Raw genomic sequence first — 13,357 nt, 5'->3', positions numbered from 1 at the left:
TGTGACTCTCATGGTTCTTATTTCATATCATTTCTTTCAAAGTTCATTATTTTAAAACCAATATTGAGACATAGGTTATGATATATTCCTTAGGCAGTGGGGTGCACGGAGGCTTTTCGTTCTGCCACAGATCTCAGCACCCATATCCAGGACTAGAACCTGAGCTTTGTTCTAGGGCTCCATATCCGTTGTGGTTACAGCACAGGGCGTTGGTGCCAGTGCCCTGCCACTGCTCAGTCTGGTGTCCTGCAATACCACTGCTCCTAGAATGCTGGCTGTGTTTGCTTTCCTGCTTGTTGTAGTGTTGACAGAAGTTCCTGTGTTCAGTATAAATGTTCTGGGATGGAACAGGTATTTATAATCTTTTAAAGGGGAAGAGCTTTCCTTTTCAGGTTAAAATGTTTAAGACAGCTGTAAGCATTGCTCAGTTGTAATCTATGTTAAGATGAATGCTTGAATGAGGAGAGTTTTTTGATCTTATTTCACACAGAATAAAACTGACAAAGAGAAGGAAGAGAAGTATTCCCCTAAAAACTGTAAATTGCGACGTTTGTCAAAACCACCCTTTCACACCAGCACATCGCCAGAGACTGGGTCCAAACTTGACAGCACTGAAGCCAAAAATGCTGAACAAGCTCCAGTTAAATCGATAGAAATTACTTCTATCATTAATGGGCTACAAGGTATTGTACTTCAACTTTTTCTAATTCTACAAATCGCCTTTAAACAGTAGGAAATGATAATGTAAAACAACTGATGGAACTGTATGCTTGGGTCTGGATAATTGTATCATCTTCAGAAAAAAACCTTGAACCAAAGCAATATTTGTAGTTTCTGAAAACTGGTGGTGTGGTTTCGGTGTATCTTAACAGCCTTCAGAATTGCATCCTTTGTTTGGCCATCAAACATAAAGTAGGTAGTTTGGGTAACCACCAGTTTTTTGCGAAAGTTGTATGAATTTAATAATCTTTCAGACTTGGATGACACTGGCAACTGGGTTCCAAATTTGTTGGTAGAATAACAGTCAATATAATCTATTAAGCTTCGTTTCCTTAGGAAATGAGAAACAAAAAAGCAATTAGTGGTGATGATAATGACACTATTATTAGCGCTATAATTACTCTGTAATTAACTTCTGATTACAAAAGCACAATTTGCAACGCACCCTCTAATATTTTGGAAAGCTAAATGCTTTCCATATTACATAATTAATTTCCAGAAATGCTTTTAATCGTATGCCATTCTTTTGTCATTTAAGTCTACATGGATTCATGCTGGGGATTTAACTTTTTTATTACTTGTGGTTTTGGGGTTTTGAGTATGAAATGCTTTAATGTTTTACTATTTATTTTCCCTCCAATTTCAGAGCTGCTTGCTCAAAATATTTTACAGGTTGTTTTTTTGGTGTTTTGTTTTTTTTTTTCTCTTCCTAAACTGAACTGGAATTATTAATGGAATTGTATTCAACTTTCATTTGAAGGGTACAGCCAAGTAAATAGGTTGAGAGGAAGAGTTGTTGGACCTGACTGATTTTTTGTTGTTTTTTTAAATGTGCTGTTCTTGGCTCTTACTTCAAATGGCAAACTTTTATACCTCTCAGTAGCATAGTTTTGATCCTGTAAGGCATGAGAAGGGCAAGTCCATTTTAAGTCACAGAGTGCTTGGAACTTTAGGGCAGAACGTCTACCATAAATGTTTAATTAGGAAAAACAAACAGCACTGAAAGTGTTGTGTATTGAATCTTAGAGTAGAATTTAAGATTCTGCCTATCTTAAAAAAACAAGCAAACAAAAAACCCCTACAAACAAAAAAGAAACAAACAAGAAAAATACCTGAGGTGACATGTCTCGAGGTATTTTTGTTGTGTACACCTTTTCTCTCTGTTACAGTGCTCTTCTCTGAGTTCATTGTATTTTACTAAACCTTTTAAACATAAGTTATTTCAAATAATCTTGTGAATTTTGTTGACAGTGTTGCTTTTCTTCTCTGTCATTAGTTACATTAGCAGCTTTTAAAGAGGTGGTGAGCTAGTGAGGAAATGAGAATGAGATAGGAAGAGTTAAACTAGTTATGCCAACAAAAATGGAGGAGTTACAAATCAAGGAGTTGCCTCTACTATATTTGAGCCAATTCTCGTTGTTTCCCCTTGTATACCTATCTTTTCCCATTGAATGGGTTTGTTAATTACTTCTTTGTTGCATCTTTGCTCTTCTTTTCACAGTTTCTTTATTCCTGAACCTGAAATTTCTTAGCGTTGTCCTACACTTTCAGTGTTCCTCCAAGTGCCTTTCACTGTTGCTTTCAATTTCTTTTTCCAGGGTGGTCATCGGGTTGGTTTGTTAGAGATTACCCAGGGGCATTTTTCTTGTCCTGTCACTTTTAGACTGTGGATTCTCCACAGAAAATACTGTCTCTGTTCTGAGCTTTGGAAAACAGGGTGGATAATGGTAGTATTTCTAACCCATAAGGAATGTTTAAAGGTTTTTGCTAAGCACGTCTTCTGTTTTGGTAAATTATGCATAAGTTGGTATTTTATGGATTGATGCACTCCGTGATTTCTCCACCTCTTCAAAAATTCCTGGAGATGCACTGCTTAATACAGAATTTTCCTAGTTCCTAGGCTTGATACCTTCTACTATAACACCAAATAAGTTTTTCAAGTCTTCAGGGGGTGCCATTTAAAATATATAATACTAGAGATTCCTGTAGCCTGTGTTCGTGTCTGTAGAGTTTAGTTGTGGGGGTTTCTTAAGAATTCTTTGTGACCAAAATCAAGACAAACTTTTTTTTATTTATTTATTTTTAATTAGCTTCTGAAAGTTCTGATGATAGTGAGCAGGAAGATGACCAAAGTGCCCTGAATGTACATACTGATGGCAAAGAGGAATCTCAACATGAAGCTGTAAGCCAAGATAAAAATGAACTCTGTCTAAAAGAAGAACAGAGTGGTTCATCCCTTCCAGAAGAAACTAAAGCTCTGACAGATGGAGTAGTGCCCAAGTCTGGATCCAAGTCTCCTGAAAGATTGCGAAAAGAGATGGAAGAGTTATCTGAAGATACTGATTCTGATGGAGAAGACGAAGCCACAAAGAAGAGAAAGGATGTAAAAAAAGAGGTAGTGGATAAAACAGCAAAACCACAGGTAAAACGTGGTAAACGAAGATACGGTGTTGCAGAGGAAACTTTAAAGACTGTGTCACCTAACAGAAAGGACGAGAAGTCCAAAAACAAAGACACCCTTAGTTTAGAAAACAGCAGTAACAGCTCCTCAGATGATGATGAGGAAGACAAATCTAAACTGAAAATCACTCCAACGAAAAAGTACAATGGCCTAGAGGAGAAAAGGAAGTCTTTACGGACAAGTACTTTCTACTCAGGATTTTCTGAAGTGGGAGAGAAAAGAATAAAGCTTCTAAATAACTCTGATGAAAGACTTCAGAACACCAGAGCAAAGGATCGAAAAGATGTCTGGTCAAGTATTCAGGGGCAGTGGCCGAAGAAAACACTGAAGGAACTGTTCTCTGACTCTGACACTGAAGCTGCTGCCTCCCCTCCACATGCTGCTCCTGAGGATGCTGCAGCAGAGGAGCAGCTTCAGACTCTAGCAGAAGAAGACATTTCTTTGCCTAGCTCTGAACTTGAAAAATCTTTGCCGGCTAGTGTGGACGTTAAACCCACTGAGGAGAAACCAACTGAAGTGGGTGAAAAGAAAGTTGACTTTCCAAGCAGTGGCAGCAATTCAGTGCTAAATACTCCACCTACAACTCCTGAGTCGCCTTCATCTGTAACCGTAACGGAGTCCAGTAGACATCAGTCCAGTGTCACTGTCTCGGAGACGCTGCCACCGAATCAAGAAGAGATACGAAGCATTAAAAGCGAAACAGATAGCACAATAGAGGTGGACAGTGTTGCGGGGGAGTTGCAAGACCTCCAGTCAGAGGGAAATATTTCTCCAACAGGTTTTGATGCCAGCGTCAGCTCCAGTAGTAGTAATCAACCAGAGCCAGAGCATACTGAAAAAGGTAAAGGAAAGGGTAAAGAGAGCTGATTTCAATATGACCAGCTCCCATTTTAGCATTGTTCATGTATTTTTGTTCTGTTATAGTTACACTGCTGGAAAATTAGTTGTTGGAGGAAGTAATAGCCTGCTGTCTACTTCAAATGTGTGGAAATACCACAATCATATAGCAAATAAAATATCTGCCAGGAAGTTTCTTGGCTTTTCATTAGGAATCATGATAATTTCAATGAGGAATAAAATATATAAGAATAAAGTTTATACTGGACCAGCAAGTAAGCCCAGTGCAAATTGTAATGCATTGTATAAGGAATGATTGTTGTAGCAAGACAGATACATTTTTAGTACCTTGCTTACAAGTAGAAGATAACTGTTTATTGCAGAAAATTTTGATTCTCTGTAATCTCTTTATTTGGAGAGAAGAAAGTTCACATTAGTGCATGCTTAGGCAAACATTTCAAACTTGTGTTTTATGAAACCCCCAAGTCAAACTGATAACAAACACTGACTTATTAGCTATGTTTTGCTTTCAGCTATGATTTTGCACATGGAAGTTCCTATCCTGTGACCACTAAAGAACAGTGGATAATAAGCACTGCCAACACTTGTTCACGTGATGTCAGTGTACTGCTGCCTATTTAGCTGTTTCCAAGGCTGGGTCCAAAAGCTTTTGTGAAAGTCACTGGCTCTTCCATAGTTCCGTCGAAAGTACAGCTACTGGCACTGTGTTAAAGTGCATAAAAGACTAATACAAAGGGAAAAACCCCACATGTCAGAATATAATCCTGAGATAACAGAAGTGTTTGTTTAATCTCAACAGTTTTCAGTTAATTATTAACTGAGTTTTCTCAATGCCTTAAACAAAGGAGGGAGTTTGGAAGAGGTGAATATGTAGCCCTCAGTGACACACCTGCATTGCTTTCTTAATTACAGATGTCTAGGTTTAGAACTTACTTTGTTTGCTTTTTTATATGAGGAAATTATTGGCACATGACAGAGTTTTCCACTATTGTACAATATTACTTCTACATGCATTAGACTTTAACTTCTGCTCTGATTGTGTTGGCATGCTACCTGTTTCAGAAAATTGGGTTTCTTCATTTAAATGGCTTTGTTACAGGAGTCGTTTTTAATCTGTAAGTCAGGTGGTTGTGGAACAACGCTTGAACAACTCCTAAAACCTGCTCTTTTAACAAGTGTGCTAGAATTCTTCCTTTTCTACTTTTTCCCCTTGTAGTCGTAAATGCCAGAAGACACTTTCCCTTGGCTTTTTGTTTGCTGCCTTTTTTCTTCTTATTGTTGCCTTCTTTTTTTAACATGATCTAAGGGTTGGGGTTGTTTTTTTTAGTACTTTCAATTAATGTAATTACTGATCACAACTGATGATTTCAGGTTTTTTTTCTCACAGCTTCCAAATGTGACAGGCTTTTTTAAACATTTTTCAGTTCCAGTAGTTACTAAGTTTTTCAAATAAATATATTCTTATTTACAGTATTAAAAAAATAAAAATCCACGTGGTTGAAGAGAAATTCTGATGATGCATATGGGAAAGTTACTTGCAGTCATCTTAGATGTGCACTCTTAACCAACAAGCTTTGTCTGCCTTCCACCCTCCTTCACCACCTCTTGCCAACATAAGTAGGAAGCTGAGCTCTATTAAGGAAAGGCAGGAACAGTCACACTGTTGTCTACAAACTTAAGCTCTGAAGTGTTTTTTTGAGACTTTGAGAAAAAGACACAGAATGCAAATATTTAATTTCTGTTTCTCCCTTTTTTCTTTTTTTTTTTTTTTCCTTTCTCCAATTACAGTCTGTACAGGCCAAAAAAGACTTAAAGATGCTCAGGGAGGAGGCAGCTCCTCAAAAAAGCAGAAAAGAAGCCACAAAACATCTGTGAACAACAAAAAGAAGAGTAAAACTAGTAAGTACAGCAGCTCAATGTCATTTGTTTGAAGAGTTGTAGGAGATGAAGTCTGGAAATAAAAATGTATTAGACAAAATGTTCCCGCTGGGGAATCCTTAGTACTGTTTAAAGGAAGAAACTACTCTTGCTGAATGCCAAAGTGGTTTTAAATGTCTTGTGTTACTGCTGAGCCTATTTCTAAGAGGTCCTTAATAATGTGTAGAAGACCAAAAAGTGAGTGTTTCACACTTGGTAGAATTGGGATGGGAATCTGTGGCAGGATAGCTGCATGTTTGGGAGGGGACCTGAATAAAATTATACTTTGTGTTTTCTGCATCATGAATTTTTAGAGGTCCATATCTCTTCCAATAGCAAATACGAGAATAATTCCAGAAAAATATAGGCTCTATTTTCTTCCTTTATCATCTGTTATGTCTTTAGTAAATAATGCAGCTTTTGCAGTATTTTTCTAGTTGTAGAATCTAATTGGAATAGAAACCACTGTACTGGGGAAGAGAAACTTAAAGCAGAGGTGTATTAGACCCATATATGCACGTGTGCTCAGGAGACAGCAAGATCAATTACTGCCTCATCTCACTGTTTAAAAAAACCCAAACAAACAAGGAACAGTCAGCTGGAGAGTGAAGCTGGGTGGATAGCTGTAAAAAAAACCATCCCACAGTTAAAGCAAGGGGAGAAAGCATATGCTAAGACACTTTACCTCATTCTTCTTCCTGCCTTCTCTCCCCACCCATCCCCTTTCTCTTTCTTTTTAACAGCTTTTACTAAAAGTCTCTACTTTCTGGTCTGGTACTTGCTTTAACCTTACCTGTCCTTTTTGTGCATTGATCTCCTCTTCACATTCTTTCATCCTTTTTATTTCCATTTTACTGATCTCTTCCATAATCCTTATTCTGTCCCTGACCCCAGGAAGTGCACCTACAGTGATACATTTACATAAGTAAATAAGTGTAGGTGCACTGACACATTTACTTATGGATATGGTTCTAAAGCAAGAAGTGTGATGCTGTCTTGGGCTGTTTGGAGAGTAGAGTGCACGTTCCCTATACAGACCTTGAGCAGCTGGATTGCATTCAGAAATCTCCTTACAAGGAGTGTGTCCCTCAGGTGTGAATCTACCTCCACAGCAACTAACTGGACAGTGTTTCCAGTACAAGGTTTCCCTTTCACAGCATGCCAGAATTAGTGGGACCCCATCACATATGCGGGGTTTGGTCCAATCTTTAGGCACTAGTGGTGCAGACAGCTGTGTGCTAAGCTTCTACACCAGGACAGATGATGCAATTTTAGAGTAAAAGGAGTTGGGTCGCATAAGCTCTTGTTAAGTGAAAATGCAGCACTTCTGCTGAGCTTCATTTTGGGCAGGAAGGCTGCTTTGTTTTTTAAAAAATTATCTTCTTGTTTCTTCAGCAAACAGCAGTGACAGTGAAGAACTATCTGCTGGTGAGAGCGTGACCAAGTCTCAGTCAGCAAAATCGGTTTCTACTGGCATGAAATCTCACCAAACCAAATCGCCTGCAAGAACACAGTCTCCAGGGAAATGTGGGAAAAATGGAGAGAAGGAGTCTGATCTCAAAGAACAGAATAATCGTTTGCCCAAAGTTTACAAATGGAGTTTTCAAATGTGTAAGTATTTTCTTCAAAACATGCCTAGTGTGGTCTTGCAGTATAGTATAAGAAGGCTTTTTGTGTGTCTTGATTTATTTTTTTCCCATAAAATTATTCCATCCTCAGTTTGCTTAATTAAGTGATAAATCCTATTTTTTTTAAAATCTTTTTCTGTTTTTTTTTTTTTTTTTTTAATTGCAGTGCAGGAAGCAGCCTATATTGCACTCTTCCAGTACTGCTCTTAGATACGGCTTCTGTGCTGACTTGCTGTTCTTCCCATCCAAGTCACTCTAGCACAAATGATATCCACTGTTACCTGCTTCTTATGCTGACACTTTCTTGCTGGTTTACTCCTTATTCTCTAGCTATTTCTCAGGCACTTACACGATTGATTTGCAACTTTTTCCCCTTCTGTGTTACCTTAGCAAACCAGGACGTGCTTATTATTTCCAGCAGTAAGAACCTGAAGTATGGTTGTGTCAGTAGGCTTACAGGAACATATGTGGCTAGGGGTGAGCAGTGGTGAAGGGATCAGGCATTTGCTTGTCTGAATAACAACAGTTCAGTAGCTTATTAATGCATCAGTGTTAATATAACCTCTTAGTTGCTTCTCTGTGTGTATGCTATTGCAGTGTTACTTGCAGCAGGGAGAAAAAAGGAGTAAGATAAAATATTAGGTGACGGAAGCCTTCTTAATCAATATAACATTAAGCAAACAAACATCTGGGTATTTGTCTAGTCAGCAATAAGTTGTTGGTCTTAGTACTGACCATGGCTATATAGCATTGCATGAGTTGCTTTCTCTTTGAAAAGGTAAAGCTGAAACTGTGTGGTGTGGCTGATTTAAATTACTTCTTAAAGTAATCCATAGTATTCAGTGTTCCACTTCAGCCCTGAATCTCAGTGTTACTCTGCTTTAGAAGTATTTTTTCTCCTATTACTTCTTCACTGTCAACTTACTTTCTGCTGCTTTTTGGGATGGTGTGATGTAATGGGCCTTTACTGTCACTTACTCCCATGCTGAGGTTCATTGGGCAGATTTCCTGTGAGAGACATTTTTTAAAGAGTTTTTAATTCTTCCTTTCTACCATGGATATGCTGTGCATGCTAAATTTGCTTGGCAAAAGTTTGGGCTTTGGAGTGTTTTTTAACACCTTTCCTGCCACTTCAGAGGATTAAGACACTTGCAACCTCTCTGAGCTTTCCTCAGCTTCCCACAGCCTAATGTAGTTGGTCCTTTGGTGCTACCTTCGTTATAGCTGATGAAGTGCATTCTGCACCCTGCAGTAGTTTAAATGATTCTTAAATGTCTTTGAAGGGAATGTCTCCAGCGTGGCTTACCTGGGGCTGAAAGGGACTGAACCAAAATAGTCTCTTCCTGCCTGTGTGCCCCAGAGCTGCGTGCGATGCTGTGGAATGGTCCCAGCTGGTGGGGCAGTTCCTGTGCTGGCCCTGCTCATCGACACCTCAGTGTGAGATGCCAGTGAGAAGGTCCTGTATAGCTGCACCGTATGGCCCATATGCCATGGACTTGATTAGAAGGACCCTGCAGGTATTCAGGTGCCTGTTGTAACCTGCTTGTTTTGTATAGCAGAGACAAGATTGACCTTCCTGGTCAATTAGTCCTAACTGAGCTCTAGCAAGGACTGAAAACAGCAGGCTCAAGGCTAGTTTTGGCCCTTTGGTTTTCCACCAGTTGTCTTAATATTATTTGTTTGTTCTTTTCTGTCTACAGACAGGGGAATGCATCTATTTTCTTCCTTTCCCATGTCCTTTTTTTTAAAAAAAAAAAAGTGTAGGTGGTATCTGTAAAAAAAGAATTAAAAATTAACAAAGTTTGTGATGACAAACAGCAGCTGCTGTTGCTGTGATTCTTGGTTTTGCTGTCTGCTACCTCAAAGCACATCACTAAGATTTGAGTACTTCCAACTTCACTGGAGTTCAGAAGTTTTGGAAATGCTGCAATACAATAGTTAACAGAGATTGTTTAACTTGCAGCCGACTTGGAAAATTTGACTAGCGCTGAGCGCATCACAGTTCTCCAAGAGAAACTGCAGGAAATCAGGAAACATTACCTGTCCTTGAAATCTGAGGTGGCTTCCATTGACCGGAGGAGAAAGCGCTTAAAGAAAAAAGAGCGGGAAAGTAAGTGCTGCAAACTGAATTCTGCTTTTAGAGGCCTAAATTGCATATTATGTTAAGGGGTTAACAAGAATTGGGTCACTTTTACTGGGTCATGATGTGTGTCATTGGCAGGGTGGTTTTGTTTGGGGTTTGGGTTTGGTTTTCTTTAAACACTGTATAGAGTTAACTTATGATCTTCAGAAGGTATGGTTCAGGTACCTAGTGACTGTGCCAGGGGAAAAACATAAAAAGGCATGCAGCCTGTTCTGTTTTGGAGCAGTTAGCAAAGCAAGGTTATTGATGACTCATGACTTTTCTTCAGCTGTCATGGTAACTTACTGTAGTTTTGCTTGTGTCTAGTTAGTGCTTCCCCCTCACGGTAAGTGGTTTATTTTTATGAGTATAAGGGCGACCACCAGTGAAATCTCTCACTTCCCCAAAGCTGCTTTACTTATTGTTGTAGGGAATGCTCTAGCATGCCCACTCCTAGCAGCATTAAAGGAATTATTTTCTCCATGCCTTGTGGAAACAAACGCACATGTAAGAGTTCACCGAGTGTGAGAGGCTGAAATGCCATGTGTAGTAAGGCTTTATGGCTGCAGCCGTGACACGGGAACTGCAGTTGCTTCTTGGCTGCCAGAGCAGGGCGTGTGTGCAGATTCAGGGCTGGGACAAGGTCCTACCCATGCTGTGCCCCCAGGAAAGAGGGGGAAGAGTTGCCCTTGCTTGTGAGTGAGGAGTGAACCTGGTGTCCTCAGGCTGGGCCCTTGTCCTGGGCGGTCAGTGAAGCAGGGCCGCGAGGGGCAGTGCCGTGCTGCTGTGTCTCCTGGAGTGTTTCCCACAAAAAACAGGGAATGGCACCTTTTTTCTTCTTTATTTCTTGACATCAGTTGCTGGAGTTGGCATCTACCAGTGCTTGTTGTTGAACAGGAAAAAATTTTCATTGCTTAATTGGTAAATTTTGGTAACCTGTGTTTTCCTCTTCCTCTGCAGGTGCTGCTACTACATCATCTTCTTCCTCATCACCTTCCTCTAGTTCCATTACGGCTGCAGTTATGTTAACTTTAGCAGAGCCATCAATGTCAAGCTCATCACAGAATGGAATGTCAGTTGAGTGCAGGTGACAGCAGGACTTGCCAAAGCACTTTGCACTTAATGGCTGCTGAGGGCCACTCTTTTTTTTGTTTTTCTTTTTTCTTTTTTTTTTTATACTGCACAGTGGCACAAAATTCAGACAAGCACTATTTTGTATTTAAAGTTGTTTCTTGACAAGCTAACTTTGCACTTAAGTGCACTTTTATGAAGAAAAAGTACAACAAACTGCTTTTCCTCAAGCAATAATTGTTTCCAACTTGTCTGGGAATTGTAAGTCCGGTGACTCGAAGGCCTTCCACTGTGGCAAATGGAGGCTGTTCACTGCCTGTAGAGACAGTACGATAAGCATATAGTTGTTGGGTTGATCTAAACAAATGTGGTAAGGCTTACTGTATTCCCTGGTATTTTGTTAAAGCTGGAACATTTGATATTTTTCCATTTATTTATGACAAATATTGAACCTATTTTCCTTTGTACAAGCTAATTGTTTTTTAACTGCTAAGTCACCTTATAGTGGCTTTAATTGTATACGTCAAGCACATGTATTCAATTCAAAACCTGCAGTTAGTAGGATGTTTGACATCAGTCCTGATAACCAAATGAGGATTCCTTTAAACAACAACAAAAAAAGACTGACTAATGTTTACAGGTTTGAATTAGGCATAAATAGGTTACTCTGGGTTTTAAGAACCCATTAATTGGAACGAAACTACTGTACTTTGCCATTTTTCTATAAAACAGTATTTTTTTTTTAATTTTGATAAAATACATTATGAAAAAGGAAGAAAATGGCTAACAAACTGTATTAAATCTTAATGTATAAAGATTGTATTTAGCCAGTTTAAAGTGTATATTTATTCATAATGGATTATAACAGTTATATTTTTGTGTTTTCTTGTAAATGTTTCTTTTCCCTTAAAGCAACAAATATTTCATTTGTAATGCTTATTTTATTACGAGCTTCAAGGAGAGGACTTCTGGACGGAGTAAGGTGTGAGGCTATAATTTGTGGTTGCTGGTATGAACACTGCCACAAAAGGGTAGTTGTTTTTAAAATAAATAGCTAGCTGAGTGGTAGACATTTAATTTTTTAAATGCCTTGTACAAATTCCAAAACCAACTTCAAACTGTTTTCACTTGTATTGATTTTATGTTGTATGGATCCCAAGCTCTCTCCTGTTAATTATATACCTTTGTAAGACATTTGTATATTGCGGAAGTGTTCATTCAAGCTATTTAATACCTGGCACTGTTAATACACAGTACTTTATTGTACAGATTGTTTTACTGTTTTAATTGTAGTTCCGTGTACTTCTTTTGCCTGGGGGAATAGGGGCTGGCATGTTTTCCTTTGTTTTCTGGCAATACGACATGTAAGAATTCGAAGCATTTTGTTTGTAGATGCTAGAGTGTCGGAATCCTTTACATTTGACTTTTCTAAGAAAAGCATTTTCAGTCTTCGTAGTGTGTGCTTAAGGTTAACTGATTTTATTGAAAATGGTTTCAAAGTATTCAGAGTTGTACAGGACTGTAAAAATTTGTTGACAAACATTGAAGGAAAAGCTTATAGAGAAAAAGCTATAAAATATATATTAGGTTCTGCAGAAAATGGAGAATTATGTAATATATTGTACAAATGTAAGCAAAGGCCTCTGAAATAAAATGCCATAGTTTGTGAATCCCTGATTTTGTTTCTAACAGTTTAATTAAGCAACCATAGTGTCTTCGTTTAAAATGACATCGAGCTGCAGAATCAGTTTAGCAAATGATCTAATAGGCATATGGAGATAAGCTTAGAGCAGATACACTGGTCTAGTTTTCCTCTTAGCCATTAAACCGAATTTGTCCTCTTTTTCAGCAGAAAGAGAAAGGCTGGCTCCCTGAGATCTTTAAAGCGGCGCCGGCTGAAGTAAAGACCAATTCTGGTTGGCGTTAATTCAGGTAGTGAAAACGTAGACACAAATCCTGAAGACGTTTGCTGACTTCTGACGCGGACTGCCTCAAGTTCAGACTTAGTGGAAGTGCAGCTGGAATAAAGTTTTAGTGTTGTCTGTGCACACGTCTGGCTCTAGTGCAGTTGACCAAAATGCTGCCACACCTGCAAAATGATAGACGGCGTTGGAAGGGACCTCGAGAGATCATCGGGTCCAACCCCCCTGCCAAAGCAGCTCCCCAGCTCATATTGCACAGATAGGCGTCCAGATGGGTCTTGAATATCTCCAGAGAAGGAGATTCCACCACCTCCCTGGGCAGCCTATTAGCCTTGGAAGCACTGACTGTGTTAATAATTGTCAATGATCTGAGACTGACAGAAGGACTTTTAACAATTCCACCAGGGCTACTCGGAGGATACTTACGTATGTTTAAATTTAGCAGAATCCAAGTTGTAGAACAGTTCTGCCTTTCAGGCTCAGTAGGTGTAACTGGTACTGATGTAACTGAGACCTGCAGCAGGACAAACAAGAGCAAATTCCTCTTTCCACTTACTACTAGTTCCTGATCAGCCCTCCCTTTTCAATGCCAGCATTTTTCCCCTGATGTCGCTATTGCTGGCTCTCATGTTCTATGAGAGGACTTGTATGTTTACTT

The 13,357-nt window shown here is 39.0% G+C and overlaps 1 protein-coding gene across 3 annotated transcripts in view; it reads left to right on the top strand.

Moving 5' to 3' along the window:
• ARID4B (AT-rich interaction domain 4B) overlaps positions 1–12,447 on the top strand; it is an 89,313-nt gene extending 76,866 nt beyond the window's left edge. For 2 of the 3 annotated variants that reach the window (XM_084261883.1, XM_084261882.1), the window contains 6 exons: positions 491–683; positions 2,811–4,022; positions 5,828–5,938; positions 7,352–7,567; positions 9,548–9,694; positions 10,667–12,447. In XM_084261883.1, coding sequence (XP_084118009.1) covers positions 491–683; positions 2,811–4,022; positions 5,828–5,938; positions 7,352–7,567; positions 9,548–9,694; positions 10,667–10,797 — 2,010 coding nt within the window. In that variant the 3' untranslated portion in view covers positions 10,798–12,447. The remainder of the gene's footprint in view (positions 1–490; positions 684–2,810; positions 4,023–5,827; positions 5,939–7,351; positions 7,568–9,547; positions 9,695–10,666) is intronic. The other variant, XM_084261884.1, reaches the window with a different exon arrangement.
• The last annotated feature ends 910 nt before the right edge of the window (positions 12,448–13,357 follow it).

The sequence above is a fragment of the Gallinula chloropus genome (genome assembly GCF_964237585.1).
Source record: "Gallinula chloropus genome assembly, chromosome: 3".
Lineage (NCBI taxonomy): Eukaryota > Metazoa > Chordata > Aves > Gruiformes > Rallidae > Gallinula > Gallinula chloropus.
This window is presented reverse-complemented; position numbering and strand designations above follow the sequence as displayed.